The sequence below is a fragment of the Narcine bancroftii genome, chromosome 10, assembly GCF_036971445.1.
Source record: "Narcine bancroftii isolate sNarBan1 chromosome 10, sNarBan1.hap1, whole genome shotgun sequence".
Classification (NCBI taxonomy): Eukaryota; Metazoa; Chordata; class Chondrichthyes; order Torpediniformes; family Narcinidae; genus Narcine; species Narcine bancroftii.
In genome coordinates this window covers 20,754,988-20,772,568 of record NC_091478.1, presented here as the reverse complement: position 1 = coordinate 20,772,568, position 17,581 = coordinate 20,754,988, and the positions used below count along the sequence as shown (strand labels likewise).

The following is a 17,581-nucleotide window of genomic DNA, read 5'->3' as shown; positions in this document are numbered from 1 at the left end:
CCAAACCTCAGAACAAGAAAAACTCCAGAGTGTTGTTAACTCGGCCTGCGACATCATGGGTATCAGACTTCACTCTATTGAGGACATTTACATAAGGCAGCATCTAAAAAATGCAGCCTCTATCCTCAAGACCCCCACCACCCAGGCCATGCCCTCTTCACTCTGCTACCATTGGGGAAAAAGGTACAGGAGGCTAAAAACGAGCACTCAGCAGAACAGGGACAGCTTCTTCCCCGCTGCCATCAGATTCCTGAATACTCAATGAACCAAAGACACTGCCTTATTTTGACGTTATGTGCACTATTTTATTGTTGTAAAGTGGTTTCCACTGTGATGCTGTGCAAACAACAAATTTTATTACTTCTTCATGACAATAAATTCTGATTCTGATGTACTTGAGATTGCGCGGGCTTTCAAGGCCACTCTTAACATCAGGCTGAAAATTCGCAAGTATGACATTTTCCATGAATCAGTTCCATTGGGCAGTAAAGTGAAATGACTTGCTTGATATCTTATTTGTGGCCTTGCGTAAGCCGGAGTAGATGCCGCTTGGTTGGCAGAGCTTATACAGAAATGCCAGCGGATGCTTGGTCTTCCCTCAGCCTCCAAGCTCCAGAGATAACAACCCAAGTTTATTCAATCTATACCTTTTTCTGAAGCCTGTATATCCTTCCTTGAATGTGTAGACCATAATTGTTCACAGTACTCCAAGGGCTGGCCAAAGTTGGAATAAGTTAGTCTTAATCCCATCCTTAGCAACACGGATAGCATAACAATTATGGTTTTACAGCCCAAGCGATCAGGACCAGAGTTTGAATCCTGCGCTGTCTATAAGGTGTTGGTACATTCTCCCCATGACTGTGTGGGTTTTCCCCCGGGGCTGCAATTTATTCCTACCATTCAAAACGTACCGTTTCGAGAAAAAAAAGCAGCATTGACCTTAGAACTAATTTTCTTTTGGTTTTCCTGCAGTGGACAGGTTGATTTTAATGAAAAGTTTCCTCTCTAAACTCTTCTTGGTTTAGAGTTCTTAACTCAAGGAGTCATATAGCTATCAGATGGAAGTCTGAACCATTTCAAATAACAGAATCAACATGTGGGCTTGTATATCGCAGTTAGTAGGGCGTGTGGGCACTCCAGCAATTCGCATGCCCACTGTGAAGTCTTGTCTATTCAAGGCTGAGCTGAGTAGATTTTTGGAGGTGAAGAAAATGTGAAGATCGGAGAGCAAAGTGGCATGGGAATCACCTACAACATTCTTGAATGGGGAGCAGTCTTGCTTCTATGAGCCAGGATATGTGAGGGTAAGAGTCATGAGGGTATATTGAAAGAGACAATATTAGAGCGGAAAGAATATTTTGTACCATTGAGAGATTCAAGAACTTCCCTGGAATGACGTCGAAGGGGTGCTGTTACTTTGGGTGCAGTCCCATGGAAACCTCTACTATTTCTTTTGCAAATGTATTGCAAATATGATTTTTCAATATCATATATCTTGAGGCAAGTGCCCCAAAGAATGTTTAAGGGTGGGGAGAGGGAAGGCCTCATTGGTTGCTTTTCCATCCAAAACATTAAATTTCTCCTACCTGTCCTTCATTCTCACATTAAGGTGATTTTGCAAAATGTCTTGGGTACCGAGACTTTATGCAAGGAGGCACATTTTTAATATGTCCCAGCTGCAATTTTCTATATTCCCTGATGGTCTGTCTCCAATATATATTTTCTACTGGTTATGGGAATGCTTGAAATAAGAAAATTTTATTTTGTTCCATCAAATTCAATTAGCAGACCATAATACTTCTAACCTCAAGGACATGTTCTTCATTTGGTATGCAGCCATGCATGAATCCTACAGCCTCATGGGTGTTTGTTGGAGAGACTTTATTATGCCATGTCAATTTTAGAGTCTAAGTGCAAAATGGTGCTGATTAGATGCTGATCTCAACAATTTCACATGACAGCATTCTTTGTGGAGTGCCTGGTGAATGCTGAAATCCCCACTCTGATGTTTCTGCCACTGCAAGCACATTCGCGGTGAATGCCGTCAGAGTGATGGCGGCTGATTCTGGTTATCAAGGAAAGTTTCTTCTCGTCCGAGCACAAGTGCAACCTGACGAAACACCGTTCTCTGGCCCTCAACTAGACTCAACTCATTTAGCCAACAATACCAATGCAGGACAAATATTCATATTCACAAATATTTTTTAAAAAAATATTGTTTCATGAATATAGTTAGTGTGAACAGTTCCTTTAGTCATTCAGCCTTCCCACTGCCCGTGGGAAGAAGCTGCTCCTCAGCCTGGTGGTGCTGGCTCTGATCCTCCTGGATCTCTTCCCCGATGGGAGCAGCCGTGTGCAGAGTGGAAGGGGTCCTCAATGATTTTGCGCGCCCTCTTCAGGCAACGATCCCAGTAGATCACATTGATGTGGGGGTGGGAGGGCGTTGGAGGGAGACCCCAGTGATCCATATCTCGATCGAGCTCCCAGAGAAAACTATAGAATCAGGAGCAATTAACAATATTCAGAGACATTTTCCAAAGACCATCACGGTCTTCGGGAGAATCACAGACAGCAATGAGAAAGCAAACAGGAGTGAAGCAGATCATCTCATTGAGTGGTGTCACAATGACAATCTTGCACTCAACATTAGCCAATCTAAGGAACTGAATGGGGAGTTCAGGTGGGGGAAATCAGAAGAACATGAGCCAGTCCTCATCAAGAGATCAATGGTGGAGTCGGCTAAGCACTTCAAATTCTTGGGCGTCATCAACTTTGAAGATTTGTCCATGTTAATGCAATCAATGCAATCATGAAGAAGGCTCCCCGGTAGCTATACTTTGTGAAGAGTTTGAGGAGATTTGGTATGTCACCAAATATTCTTGGAAATTTCTACAGTGGAGAGCATTCTGACTGGTTGCATCACTGTCAGGTACGGACATGTCAATGCAGAGGTCCAGAAAATAACTTAACCAGAACTTATGGACATCACCCCATCAAGGATATCTACGAGAGGCAATGTCTCTAGAAAGGAGCCTCAGTCCTCAAGGACCTTCACTACCCAGGCCATGCCCTCTTCACACTGCTACCATCAGGAAGGAGGTCCAGGAGTCTGTAGTCGTACACCCGACAGTACAAAAACTGCTTCTTTCCCTCCACCAACACATTTCTAAATGGACAATGACCCACAGACACGAGCTCGCTTTCTCTTCTTTTGCACTAATTTATTCATTTTTAAATGCAATTTTTAGCTTTAATATTTCCACCCATAATGAACATAGTCCTTTGACTCATCATTAATTGGTCTCAAGGAACTCTTTTACCTCCATGCAAGAGGTTGGACAGAGCTTCAGCTAAATAGACCGGAAAAATCAATTAACAGAATTGATTCCAGAGATGAGGGGGGTTGGCCTATGAAGAGAGATTAAGTCGCCTGGGACTGGACTCACTGGAATTTAGAAGAATGAGAGGGGATCTTGTAGAAATGGACCCCCACCACCCAGGCCTATTCATTCTGCTATCTCTGGGTAAAAGGTACAGGAGCCTGAAGATGAGCACTCAGCGGCACAAAGACAGTTTTTTCCCCATTGCCATCAGGTTCCTTCTTTGACTTTTTCTTGCCCTTTTTATTTGTTTTTCAAGGTGGTTTATATAAATAATTGCACTGTGATGCTGATGCAAAATCACAAATTTCGTGACATGTTCATGATATTAAATACTGATTCAGATAAAGGAAGGTTAATTGTTTCCATGGGTGGAGGAGACTTTAACTAGGGGAGATAGTCTCAAGATTCAAGGTAGTAAATTTAGGACAGAGATGAGTAGGAACTGCTTTTCCGAGAGGGTGGTAAATCTATGGAATTCTCTGTCCATTGACGCAGTGGAGGTGACCTCAGTAAATATATTTAAGACAAGGCTGGATAGATTTTTACATAGTAGAGGAATTAAGGGATATGGGGAAAAAGACAGGAAAATGGAGATGAGCCTATCAACAGATGAGCCATGAACATTGAATGGCGGAGCAAGCTCGATGGGCAGATGGCCGAATCCTGCTGTTTTTTCTTATGATAGGACTTCCCTTAATGCATTACTCCCTCAAGGTTTCAATTAAATATCATTCCTGAGGTTTGAGCTTGAGTCTTGCTATAGGTTCTGAAGAAGTTTAGTTTCTTATCAATTGTCATATAGAAATCTTGAAGAGTTTGTAGCTTTTCAACACTGTTTTCAATGTGTCCTAAATTTCAGGACAAATATTTTGCTTTCAGGCAGTTGAGTTCTCAATAAAACATGGCAAAATGCCATCGCCGGCAATTTAAATTATATTTGTTGTGCTGTATCAACATGATTTGTGCTTTTTGAAAACTCTCAAGGGAGAAAATGTAACTCATCCAACCTGTCCTTTCATGGAAAACCAAGATCTCATTAAATAATTCTGGAACTCCTGCCTCCACCGTATGAAAGGGCAGATGAAATCTGCAGAACATCAGCACCCTTTGCACAGAAAGTTCAAATTCCCTGATTAAAGTTGGCATTCAGCTTGATCCCAGACTTACAGTGTCCAAGAAAGGCACCCTGAATTCCCAGGCTGGCATTCTAATTGTTTTCCCACCTCTGTTGACTAAAGCGGGTGTCTGTATTGACTCTTAAAAACCACACTTCAAAGATTAGCAGAGATCAAAGGCATTTGTCAATCCCAAGATATTTGCCTTCTCCTGAATTTCTGGGCATTGGCCATAGTTTGTGGTCTGTGCAGAACTCATGTTCATCTCACTTCTAAAGTGACTTGCTCCATTTGGCAAATCCAATGCCAACCTAGAGAAATAACTCCTTTTATGCAAACTTTGTCCTTCATCGATGCTGTGAAATAATAGCGATCTGGGTAGCTTAAAGATGCAGAGGAGAACAAAGGGTCACAGGGTAGAGGGCAGAGGAAATAAAAAGGTTGGTGCTACAGGGGAAAGGAAGGTTGCAATGGTTCAAGATAAGAAGCTAAAGATGGCTCCAAAGATGGTGTTGAGGGACAGTGGAACTGGAATATGCTCCTCAAGGAACACCTCAATATTTGCGCTAATGTTTGCCTCCCATTTTGTCTTGCAGTTGTACAGTTCCAGCGACTTTGGACGTAGGTGGCACCTGGTCCATGAGAGAATTACTCCAAATCGTTTCTACTGGTATGTGCATTCCTTAAACCCAGGTGTCGCGCTCTGCTGGCTTCCAACATCAGAGGGTCGAGACAAAATCTGAATGGTTAGATTCTGTTGTGTGGTTATGGCATTGGCTTAAATTCACTCCCTCTACTTTCAACCACAGCTTCAGTTATTACCCTGAGGGGAACATCTTTATCGGTGAAAGTATATGTCCAGACTGACCCTTGGAGTACTGCACTGTCTGGGAGAATTATATCGGTGCTATTGGCCAGATTATGAATACCAAGCAGGAAACGGAGGCCAGCACCTCCACACTTCCTTAAAATAGTGCCATGTGCTTGTTTACATCCACATGAGAAAAATAAAAGGTGAAGTGTGTGAGGCAGGGAAAAGTTATTGCTGTGGAGCAGGTTTCCATTGGTCGGCCCAACATTGTGAGCTGAAGGGTCTGAACTGTATTCTAAGGGGTTAGACATCGGTCCTGAACTTTACCATGCAATGCTGATGCCTGAAGATAATTAGAAGAAGGGAGTCTCTTTCAAATCTTATCACCTTCCAAACTGCCTCCACAAATAAACCTCTTTAAGAGTTGCCAACTCCGGCTAGATTTCCCAGGGCGATCCTGTTCAACACCTTGGCTGGCAGTTCACACTTCTTCTGGAAGTTGGAAAGAGCAAGAATGCTATTTAATGGTCCAATGCAGGAACAATGTGGACTGTCCTTCCCTTACAATCCACTGGGTCTTATCCTACTCCCTTGATCCCTCCTCATGGTCTTTAATGTTCCTGTTTATCAAGCAACCATTTTGTCAGTCGGATATTGTGGAAAAACCTCAGGATCCAATTGAGAAGAGAGAGCGGAAGGTGATTCCCAGCCACAGCACACAATTTATCATTCATAATTCGTAGCCTTTCCTTCATATTTACTTTATGCCCCACATGAAGGCCCTTTGTTTTAATTGTATTTTGATAATTTATTTTGCATTCTGTCAAAGATTAAAATGGTGTCCACTTTGGAAAGTATAATGGTTGATTAATGGCTACAATAGCCCTTTTTCCACTGGTGTCCTGGTTAAAGAAATCGTTTTTTGCTGTTTCCACTGGACCACTTTCAACCAGGACACAAACTGCTTTCCAATTGACCACAAGTCATCTCCAGGGATAGGAGAGTCTACTTTCAACAATAGTCCAGGGTTACAACTCACCCTTTTTCCACTGGTTTAATCGGCACAATCAGCTGATGCCAGGGATTTGAGTAGGGCTCGAGGCTGTCAATCCCCAGCACGATTTGGCGATATTTGACGCCGGCGTGCCGATTGAACCACTTTTCCACTGAACCCTTAACCAGTAAATTGGCGGTCAGTTGCTGGGACTAGGTGCCAGTGGAAAAGAGGCTAATGAGAAGTTGGTAAACCATCGGGAGATGACTAACTTGGCCAAGGTGAGATTTAATCATAATTTGGAATGATACAACACAAAAACAGGCATCTCAGCCCATTGTGTTCATGCATTTATCAACACTAATCCCATTTACCTGCTTGATTCCTGTATGCCATGAAGATTCAAATACAACCCAATGAAATAGTGTTCCCCAGTCCTTAGTGTAAAACAAGCAGACACAGAACCAGACATAACATGCATACAGAAAGACAATTATTCATGTATACAAATATAAATAAATATAGTTTTGTATATATGGGAGTCTTCAATGGTTAATGTGAGCTATTCCATTGGTCATTCACCATTTTAACATAGGAAGAAGCTGTCTCTCAGCCTGGTGATACAGTCTCTGATACTCCTGTATCTCCTTCCCTGACGGGAGCAGTTGAAAGATGTGTGTGAGGTGGAACTGGTCCTCAATGATTTTGCGTGCCCTCTTCAGACAACGATCCTGGTAGATCACGTCGATGGGGGTAGGGGGAGGAAGACTCCAGTGATCTTCTCTGCCACTCTTCTGGTCCTGTGGAATAGTACTGGTTTAGGGGCTTCTTAAATATTGTGGTACTACCTACTCCACAACCTCCTCAGACAGCATCAGATTCCCCTTCAGATCCCTTCTAATCCTTCCACCTCTCGCCTCAACCCTCTGTCCTCTTGACTTGGATACCCTGCCACAGGAAAAAGATTTTTACTATTGTATAAACGTGTGTAATAGTTGAATTTTGTGGACCAATTTTTAAGGTAACATTTCGGGGGGTCGACTATTACACCCATTCTACTTTTGACTGTTGTAAGTACCTACGTTATTTGGCATGTTTGGAGCTCAGATGGGTCGTTGGGTGGCCGGACCAGTTGAGAGTCAGCGGTTGAAGCGTCGGGTGCTCCAATGAGGTGGGCAGTCAGAGCCAAAAATAGTTTGGGGGAGGGGGCTTGACTTTTATACAAGATATATGGAAAATACCAGATTTTTGGGACAAAAATAGGGGTCAACTTTTACATGGTTTTCACTATTACAAGGATATACAGGCAGTCCCTGGGTTAAATATGAGTTCTATTATCTAGGTCTGTCTTTAGCTCGAATTTGTATTTAAGCTGGAACAAGTACATACGATCTTTATTTAGTGCCAGTTAGGCAAATATTCATCTTAGTATATAGCATATTTAGTATATATTTTACCTTTAATGCATATAAAACACTTCCCAACATTAAAACATCTTAAACATAATAATACAGTGCTGTACATAAGCAAATCTAAGATTAATCTCTAAGCAAAACAGATAAAAGTTCTTTGGCATCAGAGCAGAGGAGGGGGGGGAAACACTATGTTGGAGTGAACGGGGGGGGGGGGGGGAAACACCGCATTGGACATCGCAGCAAGCGGGGGGGAGCCACGACAAAATGAGTGGGTGGTGCGGGGGGTCACCATGTCAGAGGGACACCGCATTGGAGTGAGCGGAGCAGGGGGGGAGAATTATGAACTTAAATTGTAATTTAAGTGATACTCAGCCATGGTTGGACCGGAAGTAGACGCCATTCTCCAGTCAGCTTCCTGGTTCGTAACTATAGATTGTTCGTAAATTGGACGTCTTCAATCTGGTGATTGCCTGTATACACATCTATCCCACTTGCACTCCTCATAATTTTATGCACCTTTATCATGTACAGGCTTCACCTTCCTCTCCATCTGTTTAGTCTCCTTACTAATGAAACATTTAGTTCTATGCAACATCCCAGTGAACCCTGCTCCAGCACAATTACATTCTTCCTATTCATCACCAACATCGAAGTACTCGAGCTGGCACAGTCCGCAAGCATCGAATCCACGCTGCTGAAGATCCAACTGCACTGGGTAGGTCACGTCTCCAGAATGGAGGACCATCGCCTTCCCAAGATCGTGTTCTATGGAGAGCTCTCCACTGGCCACCGAGACAGAGGTGCACCAAAGAAGAGGTACAAGGACTGCTTAAAGAAATCTCTTGGTGCCTGCCACACTGACCACCGCCAGTGGGCTGATATCGCCTCCAAAAGTGCATCTTGGCACCTCACAGTTCGGCTTTGAAGAAGACCGCAGAGCCCATCTCACTGACAAAAGAGAAAGGAGGAAAAACCCAACACCCAACCCCAACCAACCAATTTTCCCTTGCAACCGCTGCAACCGTGCCTGCCTGTCCCGCGTCGGACTTGTCAGTCACCATCGAGCCTGCAGCAGACGTGGACATACCCCTCCATAAATCTTCATCCGCGAAGCCAAGCCAAAGAAAGAAGATTGTGTAAGCAAACCAGAGCTGCATGCAACATTGTGCCTAAACATTATTTCATAAAACTGTAACTTGACAACCCAAGTCTTCTATTCTGAACATTTCTTTCCTCTCATAGTATCCCAAATGTAATCTTGGTGTAATTACAAGATTGTTGGGAAAGCCAAGTGCTGATTAGTCCCTCTGAAGTGGACAAGCCTTTTTATTTTTGTTTGCATTTATTGGATGAAATATTATAATATTGAGAAGGGAAGAAATGATTTTTCTCAGTGTTCTCTGATAAAAAAGTGATACAAGATCTCAAGAATATAACCTTTAAAGCTTGCAGACTTAGAGAAAAACACTCCACTTTGTACGTAAAGATATAATAAGCATCATTTTCATAAAATGTACAATTGGGTAGCAATTCTCACCATTTGTAAGGCTTTTGGGTTAATCATGAAATGTCGGTGTAAATGTTTCACTCTGCTATTAGCTAGGTCGGTGGCAGTTAGTGTAGTAGTTAGTGCAACGCTGTTACAGCGCCAGTGATTGGGACTTGGGTTCAAATCCCGCGCAGTCCGTAAGGCGTTTGTACTTTCTTCCCATGTCTGTGTGCGTTTTCCCCGGGGGCTCCAGTTTCCTCCCACCCTCCAAAAATCGTAGCGGGGGTTGTCGGTTAATCGGGTGTGATGGGGCGGTGCAGGATTGTGGGCCAAAATGGGCTGTTACCATGATATATGTCTAAAAATAAAATAAATTTTAAAATAATAAAGGCTTTTGTAATAAGAGATATAAAATGATGAGAGTGACTGGAGGGGAAAATAAATCTAATTGTGGAAGGTTATGCAAGGCATGTTAGAGCTGCAAAATAAATGCCTTTGGTTGTGATCGATGCTGCTGGGAGTGTGTGTCAGTGTTCTAGAACAGGAATGTGAGCTAGAACTAGAAGAGCATGCATCTTAAAGTGAATCACCCACTGGTTTTGGGCAGGAAGGGAAAATCAGACGTGGGACAAGGAGAGTCTTAGTCGACAGTATATCATCTATCAGTCTCCAAGCACATTACGAGCAAGGTCGTTGATTTGTTGGTGAGTGAATGTTGTCGAAGGAGAGGTGGATGAGGCAGATATCGGAATGACAGTCGGTCTAACATCACTCAGAATGTGCAGAGTGCTTTCAATTTTCCGTAAGGCAGACGTCAGGAGAAATTGCCTGGTGCCCCTTACAGTCCGATAAAGGGAAGCAAAAGAGAGTCCCTTCAGGGTCCCTGAGTGTCCGTGAATTTGCATCCAGCGCTCTGGCAGTCTCTCTGCGGCATCACTGACTTCAGTCCAAATCATCGGCAATTCAAGCTCCAGATCCAAACCTCTGACATGATCAGGAAGCTTTCAGCGCCCTAGGCACCCCCTTACACCCTGGTTTTGTTACCTGGTACCCCTTCAGCCAGTCTTGAGCCGGTCTCCAGCAGCCCTCAGCCTGGTGTGAGTCCTTTGACCACCAGTTACCAGCAGCCCACAGCTTGCATGGGTTCCTCGCTTCAAGTTGCTGACAGCACCCCCCCCCCCCCACTTCAGCCGCCAGACCCCTCACTGGTTCACTGCCGTAGTCACTATCCCGTGTATCATCTCTTCAGCTTCCCCTTCTCTGTTTTCTGGTGTGATAGCAGAAGGGAAACCGAAAACAGAATGAAATTCATCCTATTAGAACTGGGTACTATATTTGCCTGTTTTCTGTCCCCTGCACTTTGCCTGTTACAACTATCACTGTCGACATTACAGGAGAAATATCATCTAAACCAATAGAATTATGTCTTTATCATCTGCAGTTTCTCCAGATATACTCCACCATTACATTTAAATCATGTATTTTCTTTTCAACGGGAGAGGAAGCTGTCAATATTTTCCATGGCCAATCTTGATATTCTCCAGTATGGCATTGCCTTCATCCACATGTAATACATCCCAGTGACAACAACCCAATGTCAATGCTGACCCCTGTCTGTGTGGATTTGGATATTCTCTCTGTGACTGCGCGGGTTCCCTTCACGTGTCCTGGTTTCCTCCCCACATCACAATGAAATGGGGGTTGGTGGCTTGTGATATTAGTAAATGTGTTCATGTGAGTGGTAGAAGCCAAGGGGAGTTGATTAGAATGTGGCGAGAATATATAAAGAAACTAATTTTGGGTTAGTATAAATGTGGGTATAAATTTAAATTTAGACATACAGCACAGTAACAGGCCCTTCTGGCCCATGAGCCCGTGCCGCACAAATACTCCAATTAACCTACAACTCCCGTACGCTTTGAAGAGTGGGAGGAAACTGGAGCACCTGGAGGAAACTCACACAGACACGGGAGAGCATACAGGCAGCTCCGGATTCAAACCCTGTTTGCTGGCTCTGTAATAGTGTTACACTAACCACTCTGCCCTCTTGGTGGATGGTTAGCATAGATTATGTGGGCCGAAGAGCCTGTTTCCACACTGTATCTCTCTGTGACTTGATAACATTGCTCATTATTTCCAGGCTTCATTTGAGAGCCACTGATATTATTTGCATGGCAGTCAGACATAAAAGTAGTACAGGGTATTATTGCTGCATTATCTAGCTCAACCGTTCATTGAACTAATATGTGAACCACAAGATTGACAGCATCATCCATTGCCAGGGTGAGACCAAACGGAAACTTGAAAAGACGCAATAAATTTTTATATCATGTCCACAATGGTATCAAAATGGGATGGCAAGGTTAACATTTGGGATGACACGGTTAGCTTAGTGGTAAGTGCAATGCTATTACAATGCCAGTGGCCCAAGTTCAAATCTAGGGTTGTATGTAGGGAGATTGTACGTTCCACACATGTTCACGTGGGTTTCCACCGGGTGCTCTGGCTTCCTCCCACCTTCTAAAGATGTACTGGGATATTAAGTTAAGTGGTCACATGGGTGTATTTGGGTAGCGAGGGACAGAAAAGTCTGTAACCGTGTTGTATCTCTACATGAAATAATGTAGGGAGACTTGGTCCAGTTTATTGGTTTAAAGAAGAATGTGTCAGAGATAGAAAGAGAGAAGCTGGGAAAGGTTTAGGAAATGAATTCCAAAGTTTCGAGCTTTGGCAGCTGAAGGCATTGTCACAACTTAAATACGTTGTCACTGGAATGAAGTACAAGTTTGATGTTCAGTTTTTTCCTGAATAATTTTATAATAGTTCTGTAGTTGTTGCTGCTAACCAGCTAATATAGTGGAAGTGACCAGATATCATGGAATTCATTCATGCTCATCTGGTTTGCAATTAAACTACAACTGAAGGCAAGTTGCTCAACTGAAGGCATAAAGGTTCTGACAGATCAAGGCAGAAAGGAATAAGATTTACAGTGTAACCGAGCTGATTTGTGGCTGGGCTAATCATAAGTTTGAATGTTGTATCTCTTAATATAAAGCATCCTGGTTCTGAAACTTTTGTTCACTTTTACCAGTTCTAAGCTTATGCACAAAATTCTATTCCTCGGGACATTTCACCGCAGTCATAATAATTCCTTGCATTTATTACGCAGCTTTCATGTAGACAAGTTCCCAAGATTCACCTCACAGGCAACAAGCATTTGGCAATAATCCATATGGTCGGATAAAAGGGTCGTTCAATGAGAAAGTTTTCAAAGGAGCAACTTGAAAGGGGACAAAAAGAGAATTTGGGAGGGAATTGCGCTGCCTTGAGGCCAAGGCATTCAAAACAAGGTCACCAGTGGAGGAGTAATGATTACTGGGAGTGAGCGAGAAGCCAGGGTCCCAGAGGCACACAAAGCTACAGGGCTGATGGAGGTGGCAGGGAGAAGGAACAATGATCATGGAGGGATTTGAAAAGAGGGATGAGAATTTTAACTCAAAGTTGCTGGACTAGAAACCAATTTAGCAAAGTTTTACAACTTTGATTTGTTTGAAAAACTTTAATTTAGACATACAGCATGGTAACAGCCACTTTAGCTCACGAGTCCCTGCAGTCCAATTTGCACCCAATTAATCTACACCGCCGGTACGTTTCAACTGGTGGGAGGAAACCGGAGCCCCTGTGGAAAACCCATGCAAACACGTACAAACTCCTTTCTGAGAGCGCGGGATTCAAATTCCAGTCCCGATCACTGGCGCTGTAAAGGCGTTGCGCTAACCGCTGCGCCAACCATGCTTCCCTACCTCAACTGACCTGGAGACATGGAATAAAGTGCCTGAATGTGCTGAAGAAACTCAGAAGGTAATGCAGCACCCATTGGAAACAAAAGGCAGCCGCCGTTTTGGGCCTGAGCCCTTCTTCAGGTGTGGCAAAAATCAGGCAGAAACCTGAATAAAAAATGCAGGGATAGAGGAGAGGAAGGGGATGGAGGGAGAACACAGGCTAACAGGTGCCGAGGGCATGAGGGCCTCGGGTTCTGAAGGATTCCTCATCACCTCGGAGATTGGATCTGGAGGCCGAACTGCCAATGGATGCCACAGGGGTCTATACAGCTGCTGTGGCTGAAGGAGTGCTGGAGGTGAATCCATCGGACACTCTGAAGGAATTCTCTTCTGCTGTCTTATTGCAAGGAGTGCCGGGCAATATCAATGACGAAAACTGCAAGGAGTGCTGGACAACGCTAACAGTAGATATGGGGTGGGGGGGTGGGGAAATGAAGAAGCTAAGAAATGCTGGAGGGAGAAGGCAGAGAGCTAAGAAAGTTCGCTGTCTGATGGGAGAAGGAAGGGAAGGGGGTGTGGAGCTGGAGAAAGGGAGCCAGGAATAAGGAAAAGCGAGAGACTGGGTGGGGGGTGGGGGTGTTAACATAAAATTGGAGGTCAATATTGATGCAATCAAGTTAGAGAATGCCAAGGCGGAATATAGGTGCCATTCCTCTAACTTGCGGGTGGCCTCAACTTGACTGTACAAGGCCATGTACAAGAGTGATACAGGCATTCCCCTGAGGTACGTTTTACTGCCCAGCCAGCAGAAATATATCTTTGAAAAACATCAATTCAAGTTGGAACTTGCAAAGGTTTTGCTGTTCCTTTTTCAGTGCTGAGTCTAAAACTTGGAACTCCCTCACCACTAACATCCAAGGTTCAAGATTATCTTATTGTTGTGTAATAAAATAGAAATTGTAATATGGCATGAAATTTCCTTCAGTCTGCCTTATAACACCTCAGCGTTATATCCCTGCTCTTGTATTCGATTCCTCTTGAAATGAATGCCAGAATTGACCGCAAGTCGCCCACAGCCTGCAACCTGTGTGGGTCAAATTAAGGGAGGGTAATCAATGCTGGATTTAGCAGCAATCCCACAATGCCTGATAAACTCAGCATTGTTACAGAGAAATAAATGGAGGGGTGAGGCTGTGAGAGCTGGCAGAAAATTGATGGGTCAAATGCCTTGACAAAATATGAGGTCCAGTAAAGATCAACAGACATTTGACTCCACTCCCTGATATTAATTGCATTAGTCCTGCAGTATATGTTGCCTAATTATAGCACTGAGTTTAAATAATCGCAACAAATAGCCTAGAATTTACGGTCAGCAATAATCTCAGATGATTCAAGTTCTTGCAGACAGTAATCTGGTGGTAAATATATGCAGTTCTAATTGAGTAAGTGGTTTAATGCATTGCAGTTCTTCACCACAACTTCCTCCACTCACTGAGTTGTACAGCATGGAACCAGGCCCTTCCGCCTGACTTGTCCATCCCAGCCATGGCGCCATCCTGAGCTAGTCCCATTCATTTGCATTTCGGCTATTTCCCTCCACCTAACTCTTCTTCCATTGGAGTTCCATACCCAGAGCAAACCTTGAATTCAGGCTCGAGGCTCTGATCTCGGAGTCCTCATGGGCGCAGCTATTGTTTTCAAGGTGCAAGATGGCGGCGGCGCTGCCGTAGACAGCATTGCCTCTGGCATGACATGGGAAGAGGGCCATCACCTTTCAGTGCTCCTCCGCAGGGTCCTACTGCCCGAAAATCCCATCTGATTGCTCCACGCAGGTATAAATTACCCGTACAATGGGGCTGACAGCGGCTTTTACAACAAAGATACCCAGTGAATGGTGTCCAAGATGGTGGTGCCTAATTTTGGCAGCCCAGTTGTCAAGGGTTACGGTCTCTGAGGAAACAATGGATTGGTGCAGGGCATCAGAGTGGGGGAACACCTTCCCTCCCTCTATCTCACCCTCCCCGTCCCCTTTACTTCTCCTGAGCAGAAGAAGCCTGGGAAAGGACCCTGCAGTGTCAGAACTCGAACAAAACCATGTCAGAGGAGCAGGCTCCCACGTGGAGTTCGGTGGTTTAAAGCCTCATGCCTGGTCTCAGGCTATTGGCAACCAGCTTCTGAGAACCAGGCATCAGGTCCAGGAATTGTGGGCGAGCAGGGCTGCCGAAGGGCATTGGGCGCTGACAGCTGAGGAGGGCAACGGATGCCTCGAGCTCGGGTTCACCACTGGACTGGACAGGAGGGTACAGGAGCTCAGGAGGCGATGGCATCAGAGGAGGTGCCAGGATCCAAGCACACTCGGCTTCTCTGAAAGGGCTTCTCTTTTTGCTTGTTTGTGGCACCATATTGATGGCACCTATTTGTGTGCCTTTATAGAGCAAACCACATAACCATAACCATATAACCTTTACAGCACGGACAAAGGAAAGATTTCTGTGAGAGCTGGCAGAAACTTGGCAGCTCAAATGCCTTGACAAAATACAAGATCCAGTCAAGAGCAACAGACATTTGACTCCACTCCCTGAAACTAATTGCATTGGTTCTGCCGTATTATAGCATGGACATGACAACAAATGGAATCTGGAATCTATTTAGGAACTAATTATATTGCTATGTATTTCTTGGATTAAAACTAAACCCTTTGTCAAGGCCAGTTATTTTCTATTTTTTTTCATCATATCCTTGTCGATTTTAAAGTAATTATCCCTCTCCCTTTGTTTGCTGTAATCAATTTAGCATCAGCTGATGCTCCGCACATTCTTGGATCTCTTCGTTCAATTCTTCCCTTCTTTCACTTCCTCTACTTTGCTTCGATTCCCCTGCCAACAACAATAATCTCTTTATGATGGTCATTCTTCTTCTTTTGGACAGCTCTCCTTGATCTCAATTTGTATAGACATTGACTTTACTCCGCATTAGTACCTCTCATCTTGTGGAGCTGCACAGCATGTAAGCAGGCCTTTTGGCCCAACTCATTCATGCTGCCCAAGTTGCCTACCTGAGCTCCTCGCCTTTGCTTGCATCCAACCCATACCCCTCTGAACTTTTCCGATCCGTGTTACATCCCGATATGTTTTGAAGGGTGGGAGGAATCCAGAGACCCGGGGGAAACTCACACAGTCACAGAGAGAACATACATACTCCTTAACTTACAGCACGGGATTCGAAACCCGGTCCCGATCGCATTGCGCTGACCGCTACGCCAACTGTGCCACCCCAATGACAGACAGTCACTGACTTCCATTCTCAGATTTCCCCTGACCCACTGAGCATTCCCAGCATTTTATGTTATTATTTTTGAGTTTCAAGAATGGCAGTGATAAAACTGCTCCTGTGGCTGATCTCAAAGTCAAGGATCTAACCCAAATCTTCAATGATGGATGCACTGAGAAAGGGGATGGATTATGGATTGCTGCAGACAGTGAATTATTCTTGACCTTTCTTAGGCTGTAGGGAAAGTGGCAGTTCATTAACCCTAACTAAGTCATAGGGTAATGCTCAGATAATTCATTGTGGTGATGTTGGTTCACCCATGGGGTAAACTCCCTTCCCCATCTTTGAATAACTCCATTTGATCTTTTTCATAAGAAATGGGAGCAAGATTTGGCCATCTGGCATATCGAGCCTTCTCTGGAGTTCAATAAGATTGCAGTTGATCTGACCATGGACTCAGCTCCACCTAACTGCCTTTTCTCCATATCCCTTAATTCCTCCACTTTTCCAAAACCTATCTAACTATGCCTTAAATATATTTAATGGGGCAGTGTCCACTGCTTCATCAGAGAGAGAACTCCACCGATTCATTGGGAAAAGCAGTCCCTCCTCATTTCTGCCCTCAGTGTTCTCCTCCATATCTTGAGACAGTGTCTCCAAGTTCTGGTCTCGTATGCCAGTGGAATCAAACTTCCTGTCTTGATTTATTTTTCCCTTTCATAATTTTATGTTTCTATAAGATTACCCCCAGCCCCATTCTTCTGAATTCCAGCAAGTGTAGTTCCAGGGGTCTCGATCTCTCCTTGTTGGCTGATTCCCCTCAACTCACGAGTTTACCTGGTGAGCCTCTACACTGCCTCCAAAGTCTGTACATCATTGCACAAATTAGGAGACACTTTTGAAAGTATTTTAAACACAGTACTTTTGGCAATCTGACATTGCTTCCGTGCTGTATAACATTAGATCAGATACTCTTTATTGTCATGGAATAAAGCAGAACTTCAATATTACATGAAATCGCCTTTAGTCTAGCATAAACGCAGGCAAAGATTTGCTATTAGCAGTGCCCTGTTCCTCTTACAGCCAGAGAAGTAAAAGAAAGTCCCCTCAGAGTCGCCGAGTGTCTGTGAATTTTCCTCCAAGCTTCTGCAGCCTCTGTAGCCGCACAAGACTCGAGTTTGGTTCAAACCGTCGGTGACCCGAGCCCATATCCAAACCTCCGACACCATGAGGAAGCCTTCTGCATGCAGGGCCCCTCAGGAGCCCTTCTTTCCCTCAGAATCCTCTCAAATCCCGGTTCCAATGCCTCGTTCTCATGAACT

At 44.2% G+C, this 17,581-nt stretch overlaps 1 protein-coding gene across 1 annotated transcript in view; it reads left to right on the top strand.

The window, feature by feature from the left end:
* Positions 1-17,581, top strand: part of LOC138743782 (VPS10 domain-containing receptor SorCS1-like) — an 800,159-nt gene that overhangs the window by 588,843 nt on the left and 193,735 nt on the right. The window contains exon 6 of the mRNA XM_069899386.1: positions 5,095-5,168. Coding sequence (XP_069755487.1) covers positions 5,095-5,168 — 74 coding nt within the window. The remainder of the gene's footprint in view (positions 1-5,094; positions 5,169-17,581) is intronic.